This window comes from Haplochromis burtoni, unplaced genomic scaffold, assembly GCF_018398535.1.
Source record: "Haplochromis burtoni strain Fernald_Lab_line unplaced genomic scaffold, NCSU_Asbu1 Contig_1035, whole genome shotgun sequence".
In the NCBI taxonomy this organism is placed as follows: Eukaryota; Metazoa; Chordata; class Actinopteri; order Cichliformes; family Cichlidae; genus Haplochromis; species Haplochromis burtoni.
The window spans coordinates 70,594-90,844 of record NW_024583396.1 but is presented as its reverse complement, the minus strand read 5'-3'; the positions used below and the strand labels follow the sequence as shown (position 1 = coordinate 90,844).

The 20,251-nt window shown below is 45.9% G+C and overlaps 2 protein-coding genes across 2 annotated transcripts; one reads left to right on the top strand and one right to left on the bottom strand.

Moving 5' to 3' along the window:
• Positions 1-1,270: 1,270 nt before the first annotated feature.
• Positions 1,271-3,974, bottom strand: LOC121813003. The gene is made up of 3 exons (XM_042216388.1): positions 3,786-3,974; positions 3,439-3,498; positions 1,271-3,181 (listed from the first exon to the last, which is right to left on the bottom strand). The coding sequence occupies exon 3, from the start codon at positions 2,822-2,824 to the stop codon at positions 1,271-1,273; it is 1,554 nt and encodes a 517-aa protein (XP_042072322.1). The 5' UTR covers positions 2,825-3,181; positions 3,439-3,498; positions 3,786-3,974.
• A 6,553-nt stretch (positions 3,975-10,527) lies between these two features.
• On the top strand, positions 10,528-17,451 carry LOC102296087 (P2Y purinoceptor 14). Its single transcript, XM_005951874.2, has 4 exons — positions 10,528-10,631; positions 15,830-15,944; positions 16,044-16,303; positions 16,505-17,451. Exons 2-4 carry the CDS (start codon positions 15,840-15,842, stop codon positions 17,169-17,171), a joined length of 1,032 nt encoding a protein of 343 aa, XP_005951936.1. The 5' UTR covers positions 10,528-10,631; positions 15,830-15,839; the 3' UTR covers positions 17,172-17,451.
• The last annotated feature ends 2,800 nt before the right edge of the window (positions 17,452-20,251 follow it).

Below are 20,251 nucleotides of genomic sequence, written 5' to 3'. Positions count from 1 at the left end.
GCATTTAGCTTCGCCACAGTCAAGCGGGTGTCTAGAGAAGATGTCTTCATACTGCTCAATTAACTCAACAAGCTCTCTCTTTGAATGTAAGCTGCCATGGCATGAGTCAATGTCAAGATCACCCAAACCTAGGGAGCACAACCTGTCATTCAAGACAGCCTCAGTAGCGGCTGGCCCACTGACTGGTACCTGGGCCATACTCGCCATCTTGCAGGAGTCCTGCTGGAAATTCCCCTACAGTCTGAGTTCGACTGGCCCATTATCCGCCATCTTGCGAGTACTCTGCTGCAAATCCTAAGGTCTCCGACCGCAAGGCACAGATGAAAACGGACCCAGCATACCCTCGAGTTGCGTTCAAGGTCAGTGTTTTCAGGAGAGACCGTTAGTCATCTTCGCGCTATAGTCAACAGCAACCCTCGAGTTGCGTTTCAAGGTCAGTGGTTTTGAGGAGAGATTGGTCATCTTCAATGGCACCCACCGATCACCCCACATGGATGTGATCACCCGGCCAACAAGAACGTCTCTCGGCCCAGACCCAGAGGTGCAGGTTCCACGATGATCGTGCTGCCTGGAGAGACTGGCACATTGCTGGGTAGCCTGCCCCATACCAGATGTTCACACCGTGGGAGTAGTGTCACAGCACGAGGCAGTTTCACAGTGCCAATTTTGTCAGGAACCTCCTCACCCCTCCATCTGGTGGTGCACGACATCATGTCCAAGAAGTGCTCATAGTCAAGAAGCGAGTGCTTGCTTCCCACAGACACAAGCTTCCAATAGTCATCAGAATGTTTCATAACTCGCATCAGGTACTTGAGAACATTGGAGCCAATGATGAGCTCATCACGCTGGCCCGACACTACCAAAACTGGTACAATGCATTTCACACCGTGGACAGTAAGTGTCAAGTCATAAACGCACTTTGGGTGGGTCTGCTTCCCACCACAGCCAACCAGCACAATACGTTCGGCCGACTGCGGTCCACTCACAAGAGCCCCAGCCTCTCTAAGTGACTTCTCGGCCTCTTCACTCATAGTGCAAGCCATAGACCCGGAATCCATCATGCCCCTCAAGTTAACCTTGTCATTCACTGCAACTTGGGTGTAGAACAATTCACCAAATGTAGGCACTACTGCTGGTCCCTGAACCACGACACGGTACCCCTCTGGCATTGTTGAACAGGTGTTGACATAAAGAATTTCGAGATCCGATTCATCATGATTGAGGGTATTAGGTTCATCCCCCACACTGCCCCTCTCCAAATGTGGGTGATTCAGTTTTCCGAAGGCCAACCCTGCCTCGCGACAGCCCCGGCCTCCCGTCCCTCACGACGACTGTGACAGTCCTTTTTCCAATGACCAGGAGCAAAGCATGCAAGACAGAGATTCTCTCTCCTGCAGTGCATGTGAGTGGAATGACCAGTGTTGCCACAGACCTGACAACTCTTCTTAAGAAAGGGCCCGCGGGTAAAACGCTGCGAAGGTGCAGATGCAGGGGCTGTAGTCTGCACATTCTGACATGCAATCACGCGATCCAAGAGGCTGATCAGAGCGCGCATGCCAGTCACATCAAAAGCTTGGGTGTTAGTCGAACCAAGCTCGCAACCAACTGACTGCTGACTAGATTGAGTGGTCACAGTGTATGTTGGTGACTGTTGGAACTGAGGAGTAGGCGTAGGCACCGGACAAGAAGACACTGATGTCCCAGAAGGACAGGTTGTCGAAACATCAGCTAGAACAGGAGTGAAGCAAGCTGCTGTGGGCGAAAGCTGACAAGCGAGGTTTGAGGCTGCTGCTGTAGGCTGAGACTGCAAGGCGACGCTGGCCTGACCAGGCTGTGACGCCATCGCTTCTTGAGGCACAACAGAGCAGTTGTGGCTAACCTCTCTCCTCTGTGAGGTGTGGAAACTGCCCTGACTGCGTGCCCTGAGTTCACGCTGGAAGCTATCAATGCGTTCTTGAACCTCAGTGGTTGTCCACTCCTCAGCTGCTTTGATGCTGAGCCTGTTCAAGAGGATGGGGTCAGGGCAATACTTGATGAACATCATCGAGACCTCACGCCCTGGATCCTCAACATTACGCCCCTGCCTACGCAAGCACTCGTCAGCAGCGTCAATAGCATTGTTTAGCCTTATCCAATATTCCATCACTCCCTCATGTTGTAATGGTTTGGTGTTATAGAAGTCAGCCATAGGCATAGAAGAGTAAGTCAATACACTAAAGTGCTGTTTCAGAATGTCAAATATCAATTCAGGAACCTGGACATGGTCAAGTGAGGGGTTGTGACGTAGGGTGACCCTCACTACATCCTTAGCCTTCCCCATCAACCTAGCCAATATGTCACGTGATCGCTGATCTGTTGGTGTGTTGCGTTTTACAAAGTACATTTCCATCATTTCAACCCATTCATGAATGGAAAATTTATCACTGCCATCACCCCTGAAAACTGGTGGCTCCTTGACGTCTGATTGCAAGACAAGTTTCACCCCAGACAAATTTAGCTCAGGGGGTCCCTGCTCAGCCTTAGAGCTTTCAGTAGGCATACTGGTCCCCTTATCACCTTGCAGCTGGGCTACAATGGACTGACCAATCTGATTGGCCAAATCTGAGATGAGTGTACTCAACTCAGCACTGCCAGCTGTCTGCGGGGTCTGAATGTCACAGGGGGGAACCTGGAGACGAGTGGAACAAAACTTGGGAGCAAATGACACACCAACTTTAGGTGTCTGAACCCCATCCCCAAGAAACCACCCTCGCCCCAAACCAACATTAGAGGAAACCTCCCCATCAGGAACACCAGTTGCCTCTGAACCAGATGCTGGCTCCATAATGATGAATAAAGCACAATCGCAAGAAACAAAATTCCAAATAGTGCAACTGTACAAAAGCAAACACAGTATTCTTAACTAACACTTAATGTTATTCAGGATGAGAATTGAGCAGATTAAATGTCCAAGCTCATTCAAAAAGTCCCGCACAAGTTAGGAAAAGCAACCAACTTGGAACGAGGGCAATTGCGAAGAGCTCCCCACGGTGATCGAGATGACGTCGATGCTTGATGAATCCAAAGGGTCACGGCACCAATGTAACCCGTTCAAGTGTTACGCCTGCTGTTCTGCGTTGTGTTCTGGTGTTGAAGCAAGAGGCAGGAGACAGTGCTGAATCTTTGGCTCTTTACTGTACATCTGCAACACAGAAATACGTGTTCGATCCGTGTGTGTCACGTGACTGACAGTACACCTCTCCTCCGGCCATGCTGAAAGGAGCTGTTTTGCAGCTTCATTAATGTACCAAATACAACAAATTGTTTTAAAACATTAACTTAAGCTCTCAAAAACAAAAAGCACAAAATAAACAATATGTCACTGAAAAAACATCAAAACAACTTATAAGAACAATAAATGAAAGACTGCATCTCCAAAACATAAAAACATCTCCATACCTGCAACACAGAAATACGTGTTCGATCCGTGTGTGTCACGTGACTGACAGTACACCTCTCCTGACAAAGGAAAAAAAGGTGCATGCTGTTAGAAAAAAAGGGGAGACTGCCGCGAGTACGCTCTCAAGCCGCTAGCGATCAGGCTAGCTTAGCATGCTAGCATATTAGCTGCGTTCTCGACTATAACTCATTATAAGTGTGTATTAATGAACTCCGTCCTCCACAAAACTTATCCCGAATGAGTCTCTTAACGATAAACAAAAACGCGGTGGTTCGGCTGTATTCACACTGCAGCTTGGGATCCGAACAAACTTTGATTAACTGAGAGCAACGTGGCAGTGACTTACCTCCGGCCATGCTGAAAGGAGCTGTGACCGGGGCACACATGCACGCGCCTACGTCACCACGCAGCGCACACACGCACATGAACGCACACAGACCGAACACACAGGTAGGAAAGTGAGATGCAAAAATGACATATTTATTCCAAAAAAAGAAAGTGTTTTGGGTGAAATTCACAAGTGTTTAACACATATGTTACACAGGCATTAAAAACAGAAATATTATGTTCACTGTCATTAGTTCAAAATGAAAATATATTGTTCAAAAAGACAATTACTGAATTTTAACATTTGATATGTTCGCTTTGTGCTATGCTCCAGGACTTGATGACTCAATTTTCTTTTATTTATATTTAATTTGAGACAATTATTTACTGTACAGCTAACAGAGAGGAACTCATGTGTTTCCAGGACGATGAAGCCACTCACCCAGAAAGATGAGGAAAAACTGTGCGATATAGCTGACGTCACTACTGAGCATCATTTCTGGAACTGCCATATGTTGTTTCCTGATGTCTTTGTTTTTTTCTAACACAATAATTCCAGGTTTCAGTTCATGGCTTTGCTTTTGTTCCGGTTTGTTTGTGTTTTTCAGTTTGCCTATTGATAAAGATATATTTTTTTCAAGTTTATTAGTATTAAAGTTGGCATTGCAGGATAACATCTAGGTTTTCATTTTCAGATTCTCTGTTACACTAAAAATTCGTCTTATCCCTCAATTGCAGCGGTGTGAAACATAAATCTAGTCCACTGGAAGGCACAAAATTTTGATTTTTAACTGTATTTTTATATGTATTACAGCTTTTCCTACTAAAGGTCATTCATACTACACCATGATAATGAAGTACAATACTACATAAAAAATTAAATAACCAAGAAATGTTTTTCAATATCTAGTATAAAAAATAAAATAAGACATTTCTTGTAAATTGACAAATATATTCTTTAAAAAAATGCAGGCCAATCAGTGAATATGTATTCATTGATTGGCCTGCATTTTTTTTTAATGCATTGTTCAGAATGTAAATTTGACATATTCATATTCATATTTCACGGCACGGTGGTTAGCACTGTTGCCGCACAGCAAGAAGGTCCTGAGTTCAATTCCACCATCAGGCCGGGGTCTTTCTGTGTGGAGTTTGCATGTTCTCCCCATGTTTGCGTGGGTTCCCTCTGGGTACTCCGGCTTCCTCCCACCATTCAAAGACATGCAGCTTGTGGGGATAGGTTAATTGATTAATCCAAATTCCACTAGGTGTGAATGTGAGTGTGAATGGTTGTCTGTTCTGTGTGTTAGCCCTGCGACAGACTGGCGACCTGTCCAGGGTGTACCCCGCCTCTCGCCCTATGACAGCTGGGATAGGCTCCAGCACCCCCCGCGACCCTGAAAAGGATAAGCGGAAGTGAATGGATGGATGTTCATTTTTCATTGTTTCACTGGTTCATCCCACTTCAAACTCAATATGGGCTTTATGTGGCCCACGATGTAAAATGGGTTCCTAGTCTAATGAGTTGTGGCTGTGAGGATGTCCAAATCCATGGGCTGCATCCTCCTGAGGATGGATTTGTAGGCCGATTACGTCACAGCGACGCAACGAAGGCTGTCCAAATTCGTAGACTCCTCCGAATTCAGTCGACAAATGCGTCCTCTTTTTCCCTGAATTTGAAGGATGGGTCGGGTCAGTCATTAGTTGCCCAACCTATCCCAGAATTCATAGCGCGGTTCCAATTCCAGTTTCCTTTTTTTTTTTTTTGTGTCCGTTTGGATCTTTAGCCATCAGAATTGTTGTCTTAAGGCCAAGAAAGATGCCAAGCGGATTTATTTTATCAAGTGGATCATCGTGGCCTTGCCATATTGGTCCATTTGATTGACCTTTATTATAATTATGAATTTATTTTATACAGGACAGGGAGAAAGAATGAAAGAAAGAGAGGGAGAGAAAGAAAACCAAAGGGGAGAAGAGACGGTGAGAAGGGGGGGAAAGAAAGAAAAAAAAACACCTGGGTCACCTGTATGGAGAAAAAAAACAGAAGAGAAAGCAAACAACAAAGAGCAACATAATAAAAAAAAAGGCACCATCACAATAAACTAGCTAGCAGTAGATATCAGTAGATACTAAATAATAAACGATATTGTGCAGCACGCAAGATAGACAGCGCACAATGTGCTTTGAGGCAGCAGCCAAGAAAGCTGTAGTCCGCGTCTGTGAATACCCGTGTGTACACCTGTGTGCATACCTGTGTGGATCAGCATGCTTGCATTCCAAAGGTTTCTCCATGTAACGATCTGCTAGGGAGTGTGGGGAGCCACAGCCCCGTCCTCCAGGGTATGAAGCAGGTATGGAGGAGATCAAAACTCCAGACATCCAGAGGCCCCCAGAACACAAGAGACCAAGGAAGACCAACAGAGGGGCAGCCGCGCCACTGTCCCAGTAAGAGCTGAGGAGAGTCCCAGATGAGGGCTCACTCAGCAGCCGCGGAGCAGAAGCCAGGGGGAGTTGCAGTGACGCGCCCGTGAGCTCCGCCGGCAGCCAGCTGTGCCTGAGTGACCGAGCCCCAGGCCGAGAGGCCGGGGGCACCCCACCTCCGAAGTGGCCCGAGCGAGCCCCAGGCTCCAGGCCCCGATAAGCGGCCGCCAAGGAGTGAGCCGGTGTGTACCCGGACACCGGTAACACCACCTGGGTCTGGGTGCAGTTCCCCCCTCCAGGGGCAAGGGTACCTAGACCCGGTTCGTAGAGTACGCTTGGGGAGTGTGATCGTGTGTACAGCGTCTCTTTATGTCTGTCTCCACGTTGGTTGAGTGTGGAGTAAGTGCATATGAGAGCATGAGGGTGGGAATGGATGTTTGTGTCTGTGTGTGCCTGTATGTCTGTGTCTATATGTCAGGTTGGGTATCAGACGCCACCTCTCTGGGGACATCTCAGGCCCTCCAAGGTTTGGAGGCCTATCTCCACCCACCACCACTTCCCCTGCCAGTGGCGGACTCCCTCAGGTGTCGGTGCGTTGGTGGTTCTTTGTGTCTGGGGGTGGGCGTCCAATTCCAGTTTCCAACAATGGCGGCTGCTACTAAGTTTTTAATATTACTCTTATTATCTTTCTGGGTCAAAAAATAAACTTTTAACATATTTGCAGACGAGGATATAGCTGTGTAAACATTAAATATCTGCTCCGTTTATCAAGATATCACATATTTGCAAAAGTGCTCCGACGTTTTCGGAGATGTCTGTTATCCACCAGCTCGATAGCTATCCGAGAGCTCGAGGAGCAGAGAACAGGAAACTCCCGGCACATCATTTTCAGATCACCGCAAGGAGCAGACGGCAGAGTTTATTAAACTCCACCGAGACAGCAGTGACACAAATCCAAAGGCTACACCGTCCAATTTCACAGGGGTTTACTTTCAGCCTACCCGACCTTTTGAGGACCCGGCCCACGTAGACCGTGAAGGCCAGGTCCTCAGGAGGATGCAGCCCATGAATTTGGACATGACTTATATACACACAATTTGTAGAACCACTTATTGAGATGAGCAGCTGGCTGCTTTCTGTCTCTGTCAAGGCTGTTCATATCTGAGAGGAGACCGTGGAGCTACAGTAGGAAACCATTTGATATTAAAGACAGAGCTTTATCAAAATACCACCATCCATGTGTGTAGTGAACTGTTCAGATGGGTTACTGGAACAATAAATAAGTTTAAGTATAAATTTTCATAAGATAGAAAGAAAATGATGTTGCAGTCATTTAAAAGAAAAGTTTGTTGTGGAAAAACTGTTTGTTATTCTATAAAAAAGCTCTCGGCAAAGTTAGGAAAATTGGAACAGCCCCACTCATCTTCCCAACACTGTAGCCAGGCTGCAAAGACCCAGAGTTCAGTTCACTGAGTAGTCCCTTAACTGGAATTAGCAATTAATTTATGAATTATCTATCCATCCATCCCTCCTTATCAGGGTCAGATCAGAACTGGACACTATCCCAGGTACCATAATAATACATAATTCTTTAGGTTTTAGAGAACAAGACTGTGAGACTTTCTGCAGGTTCGAGTTAGACGAGATTAGACAAGGACCTAATAAGGCAATCAGGAATGATAAGGAAGGAGATGGTGAACAATGTGTCCGCCTCTGCCAGGGCCAAAGCAACACGTCCAGTGACCAAAAGACAGATGAAAAGTGAAATTCACATTTTTCTATCTTTACTATCTTTACTCTTCTATCTTGTAGCACATTGCATTGGACCCATTTATCCTTCAGAGACTAAAATAAAAAAAAAATCAGAACATAATCCAAGTAAATAATATGATGACTGGTAAAAATAAAAAGATTACAGACAGTATTGTGGAGCCCACCATCTGTATCCCCAAAATTACCTGACTGTGGAATCTGTATCGTGAGGCCATGGGTCTTTCATCTAGTCATTTAGTGTTTGCAAATATACACCCAGAAACAGGAACTTAGCCCAGACAGGCAGAACCTGGACTCATGGGCCAGAATGGAAACATACAGCAACACCCTTGACACTCAGCATGGACCATGACACTATTGATCTTGTTTTTAGAGTTTGTTCCTGTGTTGCTATGATTAGTGCCACTGTGCCATCTTTCAGCCCAGCTTTGTCCATCCACTGGTCCAGATTTCTAACATTAGATTAATATCAGCCACTTCTTCTATCTGTTGGCGCTAAATACCATGTTTTCATGTTTTCAATGATGGTTCCTCTTGCTCCTCTTTTTTCTCTGGCTTCGGCTGTCTGAGATAGTTACTAAGCAAATAATAAGTCGCAACTATCTTCCTGATGTATTCATGAATCTTGGTTGTTTCGTCCTGGAAAGGGGTTCAGACACTATCTAGTCTCCGGGTGCCTTCCTTCTGCTTAGTGTATGTAACACTCCCCTAGTAAGAGGGCAACAAACAGCTTATATATGGTCCTGAAAAAAAAGAGTAAATGATGAGATGGATGAAAGGTAGTGTGATTTCCTCTCTCGCATCTGCTAAAGCTTTATTTATACACATTCACGTGTTCACAATATAGGTTACAAAAACTTCTTAATCTCTTTGTGTCACATTACTAAAATCTGAGTAAACTAAAATAATATAAAAAAATCTAAACAGTCATATCTGTTGCTTGTTACTCAAAGTTACACATCACACTTTTTCCCCACACATAGTTTAATAGAACAAACATACGTACTGGTTCAGATACAAACTTGTATTGGAAATCTCCACATCAACATTTCAGAGTGACCAGAGTTGTTATTACACTAACTTTAGACAATTACAGTGGTAGAACATCAAACTGTCTCTGTGAACTCATTAATATAGAGGAGCTGTGGTGTACTGTTGTTACAAGAGACTGCCTTCAGTTTAGAAGAAGCCAAAGACAAAGGCTACTCCAGCATGCGGTGAGCTAAGCTAGCTCTGCTCTCTTAACCATAACACGTTTCAAAGAGAAAAAACAGACAAATACAGATCCCACCAAGACAAACTGTTGGTCGGGTTTTACCCTTATTTGGCATCTTAATCATGTGGACCACATGTGTTGCCTTATTATTTACTAAGCTGAAAAAAACAGGTGGACTACAGGTAGTGTGTTTTCCTCCCTCGTTTCGTCCAGATCTGAAGACGAGCGGTAGCTCACACTAAACCGTATCACTAGGGTGGAGGTGCCCCCTTGTGGCGCAACTTGGGATTGCACAACATGTTGACTCTCCACCCAAAATCACCAAATTAAGGGCCTCCTTTAAGAAAAATACACCTGGAAACTTATACAATACACAAAAGGTAAATCACATAATAACGCTACCACACATTACGGTGTATCACATACGTTCTTTTTTTTTTTTTTTTGTCCCATCTTATCTTAATGACCTTGTAGTACCATATCACCCTATTAGAGCACTTCGCTCTCGCTCTGCAGGCCTACTTGTTGTTCCTAGAGTATTTAAAAGTAGAATGGGAGGGAGAGCCTTCAGTTTTCAGGCCCCTCTTCTGTGGAACCAGCTTCCAGTTTGGATTCGGGAGACAGACACTATCTCTACTTTTAAGATTAGGCTAAAAACTTTCCTTTTTGCTAAAGCATATAGTTAGGGCTGGACCAGGTGACCCTGAATCCTCCCTTAGTTATGCTGAAATAGACGTAGGCTGCCGGGGGATTCCCATGATGCATTGAGTTTTTCCTTTCCAGTCACCTTTCTCACTCACTATGTATTAATAGACCTCTCTGCATTGAATCATATCTGTTATTAACCTCTGTCTCTCTTCCACAGCATGTCTTTATCCTGTCTTCCTTCTCTCACCCCAACCGGTCGCAGCAGATGGCCCCGCCCCTCCCTGAGCCTGGTTCTACCGGAGGTTTCTTCCTGTTAAAAGGGAGTTTTTCCTTCCCACTGTCGCCAAAGTGCTTGCTCATAGGGGGTCATATGATTGTTGGGTATCTATGAAGTGCCTTGAGGCGACTTTTGTTGTGATTTGGCGCTATATAAATAAAATTGAATTGAATTGAATTGATGAATATCACATTATCAACTTTTTTTTTCTTTTTTTGCCTGTCCCTCTTTTGCCATCAGAATTATTGTCTAAAGGCAAAGAAAGATCACATACGTTCTTAAAATGCAGATAAGGAGTTTTCTTGTCTCTCCCCTTTGCTCTCTCTCTCTCCCTCTCTATAGACAGTGACATGTTTTTTGTGTGTTTCTAAATCTGTTGTACTTTTATTGCAGTGAAGACAAACAGGAAGTAAGTGAGAGTGCAGGGTAGAAGGGTGATCGCGGTGTTTCCAGATTTAAAGCAGTACGATAAAAGAGCATATAAAAGCTCAAGCAGCTTTTCCTACTCATTGACATCTGCAGAAACATAGGTGAGTCCTGCTTGTTTTTCATGCTCCACTTTTTTCTTCTACTGATTTCATGTTTACCTTAAAATATGCATATATAAAAGATACTTTACCAGCTCTGACACGCTAGAAGAGAAACACTATGTTCCTTCGATACAGCGATCGCAGCATCACAGCTGGTTTCTGGCAGTGTTCAAGATGCACAACCTACAGCTCTATAACACTTTTTTATTAACTAAGAGCTCCTAACTAGCCTGCAAATCAACCTTACACTCATTTTTTGCATTTATTATGAACAATCTGTGAGTAACACAACATTATATTTAAAAAAGTGTTGTATATTCAGTAATGCAATATATTTGGTCATTTTCCATCTGCATACAGGGATTTCTTCTCTGCATTTATACATGACACACATACTGTGGCCCTTGTTAACGATTTTATCCAGTTGCTATTGCAGATGACAGCTTTAATCTATGTACTGAGGCGTATGATGACCCAATTTCGGCTTTTCAATCGGCTTTTAGAAAAGCCAGATAGTAAGGAAAGTAACAAATGTTGAAACATTGATCAGATTAGAGAAGGAAATTAAACAGTTGATACTTGTTTAATGTGCAAGTGATGATAGGGGGCAGGGGCAGGGAGGAAGCAATTGCATGGGCACTGCTGAGCAAGAATAAAGTAGTTGTGGTAAACCAGTCATATGACCAATTTAAGGCAGCATAGTAATAAGATGCTATGTACCCATTTTTAAATTGTGGTGATAGGCCAGGTAAAACCAGAGTCATGATAAAAAACAAAACAAAAAAAACGCTGTGTTTTTTCCTGAATACTGTCGTCACATTTACTGTCTAAGGACAGGGCTAGAAAGCAGTCTCTGCTGTTGACCCACCGAAAGTTTAGAAAACAAAAAACACCATTTCCGATCGGTGGAAAAAGGTACAATGTTGACCTATCAAAAAATGATATGGAAACATGGTATTTGTTTTTTTTAGGAAGAGGGGGACGTTTTAGGAGTGATGGTTCTGAGAGAACAAAAGAGAGAGAGTTTTAAGATGTGAGAGATTTGTGACATTTAGGCTACGTTCACACTGCAGGTCTTAATGCTCAATTTCGATTTTTTGATCAAATCCAATTTTTGTGTCTGCTCGTTCACACTACAAATAAAATGTGACCGCAAACGCGCTCTAGCTCAAAGCGGCCCGCATGCGCAAAAGAAGACGTCACACACAACGCGCTCTGTTTACACCCAGAGCAAACAGCATTGTTTGACTGATGGTCTTAATATAAAGACTTCGGACTTGTGTTATTTTGTTATTTACATAATAATGTAAATACATAATAATGTAAATAACCTAATAATTATCCTTATTGCTGTTTTAGAGGAGCGGTGCTTCAAAGGATAGTTGCAGATTTCTGTCAGAATCTGCAGATTATACAGTGCAAATAAAATGTTCACGTTTCTCCAACGTTGTCTTCCCAGCAGTTTCACCGGATGGCCAGGAAGCGTTCACGATGTCTTCTCCGGTGCTGATAATTGCCGTCTGTCTTGTGTCAGTGACGTAAAAGACGGATTTAATGCGACATGACCGTTCAAACAGCAGTCGCTTTCTGAAACATCGGATATGTATCGGATTCAGTACCACATACGAAAGTGACCCAGATCGGATTTGAAAATATCGGATTTGTGCCGTTCACACCGTCACACCATGATCGGATATGGGTCGCATAGGGTCAGAAAAATCGGATTTGATGCGCTTTCGCCTGCAGTGTGAACGTAGGCTTAGTGTGTTTAGACAGTGTAATTGTTCGTGTTCAGGTTATTTTCTACGTGCTCGTGTTTATCTGTGCCACCTTTCTGTCTCTGTGCATTATGTTCTAGTTCCACTGCATATGTCATTAGTCAGATTATGTTCAGCCCTGTACTCACCCTGCTGACAGTACCCCCCCCCGTCAAAGGCCGGCACTCGACCAACCAAAAAAGGGTGGACGGATGGGACCCAGGACGGGGGGACGGACTCCAAAACAAAGACAGTTCAGGTGGGCGGCCACGTGACCGGCGGTGATGCTGGAGTAGATATGGTGGGTGGCTGCGAGCACGACAGAGGCAGCTGCGAGGAAGACGGCGGCTGCCACTGAGCAGGTCCGGCGGTGATGGAGGAGCAGCTGCAGGTGATGGCTTGGGAGGTGCAGGTGCAGGTGCGGGTGCGGAAACCTCTGGCTGAGGAGCGAGAAAGCTCACAGCTGGCTCTGAATGCTGTGGCGGCAAGTCAGGGAGCAGAACAGGATGATACATGAGTGACTGGGCCAAAGACTGGGTAGGAGACTGGACTACAGGCTGAACTGACTGGACTACAAAAGACTGGACGACAGACTGGACTGGCTGGAAGACGGGCGATTGGGGGACAGGAGGAGACTGAACCAACTGGACAGGAAAGGCCGGTAGATTAACAGAGGTAGGGGAGGCTAATGACTGAGGTTGGTGAGGCTAATGGCTGAGCTATAGACTGAATTAGTGAAGGGGATAAAGCTGCAGCTTGGGCTAGCGCATCAGGTGCTTGAGCGGGGAAGAGCTCAGCTAGCCTAACTAGAGATAGTGTGAGGGCATGAAGGGCTGGATCAGGAGGTGGATGGAGTGATAAACTAGCAGGTGGACGGGCTAGTTCTTCGAAGCCTCTATACAGGTCTGGTTGGGTTTTGGCTGCCCTCAGCCTGGGTGCTGGGGCAGGCATGGAAGGTGGCTGGACGCCAGTCACCTTCCCACCCAATGAACACGAACAGCTGCAGGAGTGGACTGGGTTGTAGCTGCCCTCGTCCTGGGCAGCTGGTACAGGTGTGGGTGTAGTCTGACTGATAGGAGTGGAAATAATGACTGGGTGAGTGATACTGAAAGGTAGGTGCAGGAGGATTTTTAAGAGTAGCCTGGGCTGATGAAAACTAAACAGGCTGACAGGTGGACGATGGAGCAGTCTCAGATAAAACAGTCCTAGAGTGAGCAGACCAAGGGCTTGAGTACACAGGGACCGTAATAGATTTATCAGAGAATGTTCTGTCCCTTCTGCCATCACCATTTACAGTCTTTAATTGAACAGTCTACGGGGGTGTTGAAGTGCGGATATTGTCCTTAATAAATCCCAGCTCAGAGGGAGCAGAGCAGAAAAATTCTTCCCAGTTCACATCATCCTCCAGGAGGGAAACTCCCCATGGATCGGAGATTAGTCTATTATTTGTTTTAAGTGAAGAATGAAATGAGGAGGGTGGAAAACAGTCACTGGAACTCAACACGGGGAGTCGCTCAAAACGGTCCATTTTATGGTGGCATATGCACCGCTTTTTCCGGGAAGAGGAAGCGGACGGTGTAAACAACTGAGCGTCTGGTGCGGGAGCCTCCGTTGAGCGGAGGTGGGAGACGTAGCCGCTGTGCCGTGGCGATGCGGAGAGGCCAGTGAGTGAAGCGGCCGGCGGGCGAGCGAGGAGCCGAGCGAGCGGTCGAAACTTGACCAGTGACACCCACCCGGCAAATGCTCCGATGCAGGGGAGGCAGCAGGTTCGCCCAGAGCCAGATGAGTCCCTGCAAAGACGTGTTCTCTCTCCGCGAAAAGTCGCTGTTTTCCCCTAAGCTCCTCCGGCCACCGACGCAGCGCTGCCTCCTGCCGTTCCTGCTTTGTTCATTCTCTCGATCCAATAAATCTTTTTCACTGCGAGTCCTGCATTTGGGTCGTCTCTTCTTTGCCTCCACACACGGCACTCCTGACAGAATGACGCGACCGGTGCCAAGAAGACACACTTTTGACCCAGCGGACTCTGACTTTTTCGAGCGGCAGGAGGCAGCGCTCTCCATGTGGGCAGAGAAGCTTCAGGGGAAACAGTGGCTATTTCTGGAGAGGGAGCAAATCTTCGACATGACTCGTCTGGCTCTGGGCGGCCCTCGAAGACACCAGGGTCCTCCACCTGCTGCCTCACCTGCTTAGGAGCATTAGCCGCGGAGAGTGGGTGTCACTTGCCAAGCTTTGGCCGCTCTCTCTCTCGCTGCTCCGCTCCTCGCTCGCCCGCCAATCACATCGCCCGCCTATCACAGGCCACTGCTCAAGACATTATCACTGCTAAACCTGGTAATTTCTCCCACTCAATCACCATTTCACCCATCAGTCAACCTTTTTCTGCTAGCAGGGCAGCTCAGAGACTGCCTTCCCTTCCATCTGTTTCACTTTCTCAGGTGAGGGCAGCTATTGCTCAGCCTGTCCCTGCAGCACCTCCTCGGGTGGCTAGGGACCAGCTAGCACTCACTCCTGTGCCAGCTCCCAGGACAAGGGCAGCTGTGACCCAGTCTACCTCCACACCCATTCCTGTTTTTCAGGTGGGGGTGACTGTTGCCCAGCCACCTCCCGTGGCTTTCCCAGCACCCAGGGTGAGGGCAGCCAGAATTCCACCTGACCCCCCTAGAGGCTCAGCTGAGACTCTCCAGCTAGTGCCCTCATGCTCTGGAGGCTCGGAACAGCTAGCCTGTCCACCTGCTAATCCAACACCGCTTCCATCTCCTGATCCAGCCTTTCACGCCCTCCCACCTTCCCTGGTGCCTTCAGCCTGCCTTCAGCCAGAGGTTCCCGCACCTGCTGGCCCCGCAGCTGCCGCTCCGTCACCGCTGGCTACATCACCGCTGGCTCCCACACCGTCGTCTGAAGCTGCCCCTCCGTCGCCTGCAGCTGCCCCCTGTCGCCATGCAGCTGCCCCTCCGTCACCACTGGCTCCCATGCTGTCGCCTGCAGCTGCTCCTCCGTCGGCTCAAACGGCGTCGCCGGCAGCTGCTCCTCCGCCGGCTCCCACGCCATCCTCTGCAGCTCGTCGTCTGCAGCTCGTCGCCGGCCTGGTCGACCTGCTAAGTCGCCGCCACTGGCTTCCGTGTGGTGGGCCTCTCGATCTGCTTAGTTGCCTCAGCCACTGGCCGTGTGGCCGCCTGTTGGATCTGTGTTTCCACAAGCCCCGCTGGTTTAGAAACTTATTCTCGTTAACGACAAAAACAAGATGAACATCTTTTACTTGCTAGCAAGGGAAGTCTTTGGTTAAGAACCAGCTCTTGGAGCTCACGCTCCTAACCTGCCTCTAGCCCAAAGTCCTTTGAAAGTCCTAATGATAAAGTGTTAGTATAATTGGTTATTAAGAGTGAGCAGTGGTTTTCTATGACTGCTCCTTCTTGAACTCAATAAATTGGATTTATTTTTCAGCTCCAGAAACATGGCTGACACAATAAATGTGACTTCATCTTCCAACCAGACCTGCGATGCTGTTAACACTTCAGCCTATCCTTTCTTTATGCTGGTCTACAGTCTAGTGTTCCTGGTAAGTTTCAAATCATCAGATCACTGTTAAAAATGTGTTAAAGGTTCTCAGTGTATGTACTGAAGTCCTGTCCTCTCCATCCTTTCTGTGTTTCTTTAGGTGGGGTTAATCCTCAATGGCTTCATCATGAAGTTTCACTTTTGTGGAGCACAGCAGCGGGCATCGAGCAGCTTGAAGATCTACCTGAAAAACCTGACAGCTGCTGACTTCCTGCTCTGCCTCTCTCTGCCACTCCGCATCACCCACTATGCCAGCAGCTCTGTCATCATTCGGCAGCTCTACTGTAGTTTTGGAGCTTGTGCCATCTTCCTCAACATGTACGCCAGCATCATATTCATGGGCTACATCGCTGCCAACAGGTAAACTTCATGATGAAGATTAGAGGAACCTTTTACTGAATTCACACTGCATTTCATGTTTTTACTACAAATTCTGACAGCCTGACTAAATCACTGACATCACTTTTGACTTTATTAATTTCTACTGATCTGAAACCACTGTGACTGATTAATGAATAGTGACTGATTCATCTACTCAAACCCCGTTTCTTTTCTCTTCAGGTATCTAAAGATCATCCAGCCTTCAGGAACTCACATCCTGCAGACAGCAAAAACTGCCCACATCATTTCCATCATTACCTGGGTCTTTCTCCTGGTTCCGACTGTGACATACACCATCCTGTTTTTCATCACCCAGACCCCTGTGACCTCTAACCCCAGCTGCTGTGATCCCTTCTTTAGTGAATCAATCAAGCTGTTCTTCACAATCATCCACACTTTGTCTCCCATTATCTTCTTGTTGGTCTCCATATCCATGGTCTTCTTCTACTACAGCACCTCCCGCAGGGTGTTGCAGGCACAGCAGAGGCAGCTGGCCTCCTCTGGCTCCGAGAAGCTTGTGAAGTCTCGCAGGAACATGTTGGTGCTGGTCAGCATCTTCTGTGTTTGCTTTGTCCCCTATCACCTGGCTCGTCTTCCCTATAGTCTTCTGCGGAGCAATGACTCTGTAGGCTCAGTCTTGAACTATGTAATGGAGGTGACCACCATGGTGGCAGTTTTCAATGTCTGCCTGGACCCTGTTGTTTACTTTTTCCTCTGTAAGTCTTTCCGGGCAAAGATGAGGAAGGTGGCCATTGTGACCAATATCCGACAAGCAACTGAAGAGAGTGAGCTCAGCCACGAGCATCTGGACATTAACAATCTGCAGGAGACAGACACAACACTGTGAGCACAGAAGCAGGCATCAAGCAGCTTTCAACTCTGCCCTCAACAGTTCTCTACGTTTCATATAATGATATAATCTCAGCGATTTTAGTAAAGATTATTTACTTTTGTCACGTTAAAGAAAGAGGAATTTTCTGATCTTGGCCCATGAGAAGTCCATAACAAATAACTTGGTTATGAATGAATCTGTAAGAGTTTTTGGAAAGGAAAGCAAAAGACATCCCAGTGTACTTCAGACCCAGCAACACAATCAGACAGAAACTGGTTCATCCCGAACACAAAACTCCTAAACACAGACTTAACAATGTGGTGTGTGCTGTACAGTGTAGCAAGGAATGCTCAGACCTCTACATTGTAGAGACCAAACAGCCACGTCACAAGCGCATGGCACAACATAGAAGAGCCACCTCCACAGGACAAGACTCAGCAGTCCATCTGCATCTAAAGGATGCCAATGTTCACATTTTGGACAGAGAGGACAGATGGTTAGAAAGAGGAGTGAAAGACGCCATTTTTGTCCACTGTGAGCGACCATCTTTGAGCAAAGACACCAGCTGTCTGCCATCTATAATCCAGCGTTGAGATCCCTTGCCAGACGCCTTAACGCCCACTTACATCCTTGGCCATCTGGCCTCAGGAAATCACATGATGGGGTGGGGCCAGGTTTCACAATGAGCTCACCCAAAACCCTGGCTGATTGTGACCTAAACCCGTTTTCACACCTTGGCTCATGTGATTACGTAGAAGATCCCTAGGGGGTCCCTAACCCTCTTGGGGACACTCGCATAGGGCTTAAAATCTGTGACTCTCCTCCAATTGCTCTTAGAACATCTTGCTTAACTGTAACTAGCAATGAATTTAAGAATATCTTTAATCCATTCATCCATCTTCTCCTGTATATATGTGTATTACATATATCAATAATGTGATTAGGTAGAGGATCTTTAGGGGGTCGATTGTCCCTCTCGGGGGAATACTCCCCAAATCTGGGACTCCCCACCATTTGACCTTAGAACTGAAGAAGCTTCTTGTATGAGAGGTGAAACGTCTTCAAACAACTTAAAGAAGTCCAGACGCTTTTCTTTCCGAGGTCCTTAGACTACGATGAGCTGGATGACTGAGAACCTTCACAGACAAGCAGGAGACTGTTGTTGTACAGTGGATTGAAGAGAGAGAGGAGCAGTTCGGTTTCAATCAGAGTTCAGTTCCTTGCAAAACAAATAAGCTTAAAACAAGACAAAATCTGTTGTTTTCTACAAACAGTGTTGGGGAGTAATGGAATACATGTACCACCGTTACATATTTAAAATCCAAAATATGAGTAACGGTTCTCCTTTACAGGTACTGTTTAAAAAGTATTATTATTATTATATATATATATATTATTATATTATATATATATATATTATTATTATTTAAAAAGTATTCAGAGTACAGTTGCTTACAAAGAAGTCTGTTCCTGTTTCGTATGTTAGGCTATGCCCTCTCTATTTTAGGTAATTCCACGGTGATGGAAACCTAACCAAAACACGCATTAAGAGGCTCTAATGCCTGTGTCTCAATCTTGAGTCTCATAATGGCGTGAGGAAATATTTTTAAGAATAATTTAATATGAAGGCAAAGCGGAGTGTTACAGGTATAGCCCTAAAGAATGTAGCCTCGTGGGTAGGGATGGTATCGTTTAGGTTTTATCCGATACCGGTGCTAAAACAGTACTTTTGAAATGGTGCCGGTGCTTAAACGTGCTCAAACCGGTGCTTAAAGAATGGAGAACACAAACTTGGTCCAAAAACCTCTCATGTTCAGCTGTTTTTTTGTAAAAAGATAACAATGTTAGCCTTTTCTGCAGCTATAGGGCATATATGGTATCACTCTTGGCTGGAAGCAGTGCTTAAACAATGGAAAAAACACAAACTTTGTCCAAAAACCTCTCATGTTTACTGTTTTCCACTTTTTCTTTGGTCATTTTAGCCTTTTTGGCCAGGGTGAAGGGAGTATCTGCCATCAAACAAGAAGACAGCCGCATGTAACTACGACGGTGTTTGCTAGTTCACCTTACGAGCATTAATGTAATAACGTGGTTAGCCTACTCAACGTAAATTACACAAGAACAACATTAAGCTACTCGCCCAGAGAAGAACGGCTGCTGCTGCCATCATCATCCTCATCATTTCTGCTACACTGGCAGGGCTATGGGCCAGGAGTCTCCTCTTTGGGTTTTTGGGGGATGTTGCAAACTCCGGGCCCGATAACAGGCACCACACCCGCAGTAGATGTGCACAGTGTGAGGTCTCGCAGCAAGCGGTGCATTTCTCGGCTTTTAACAGAACGCTATATGTCTCAAGGTTTGTCGTCAGATTCAAGGTGTTACTTCCTTTGCATAGTATCACAGTATCAGCTTAAAGCACTTATTGCAGGCTGCTGAGTTTGTATCTTTTGCTGTGAAGTACAGCCAGACTTTTGACCGCTTCGCCTTGGGCATTTTTAATCTGTAGCTCTTCTCTAAAAGAACGTACGTACCTTGGCCTGCCTACTATCCTTGCAAAGGTAAAATTATTGGCTAGAATCCAAAGTGTATCACATCTCAGGAAAAAAGGCAACTACCGTTTATGTCAGACCGGTACACATCCCTACTTATTGGCAGTGTAGTCTGTGCCGCAGGGAGAATGGACTGCCATATCCGTTATGTGTCTGTGAGCGCGAGGGAGGGAGAAAAAGGAGAGTAGAAAAGTAGGAGTTGTCATCGAGCAGAAACGGGAGCTGGAAGCATGTAAATATAATAATAACCACTGCAGCCAAGAAGAGTGCCTGACGAGCCCAGTTGTAAGTAAGCTATTAAGACTCGACTGTACACCGTGTTCGTGTTTTCCTCTGAAACAATAAGTTCAGTTGGAGCTTTCAACGCCTCTCTCTGTCTCTTGCTATACAGTTGACCCAGACAACAAAGTATGTCTGTAAGACATGGCAAATTGTTTTGTTTTTTTTACTATGCCAACCCTTTTAGGTTTGTTACGGCCCTGGCCGAAACTGGAGTCCTAGGGGTCTCTTGTTTCTGTCTGTGTCTTTAAGAGTCCACAGGTCCTT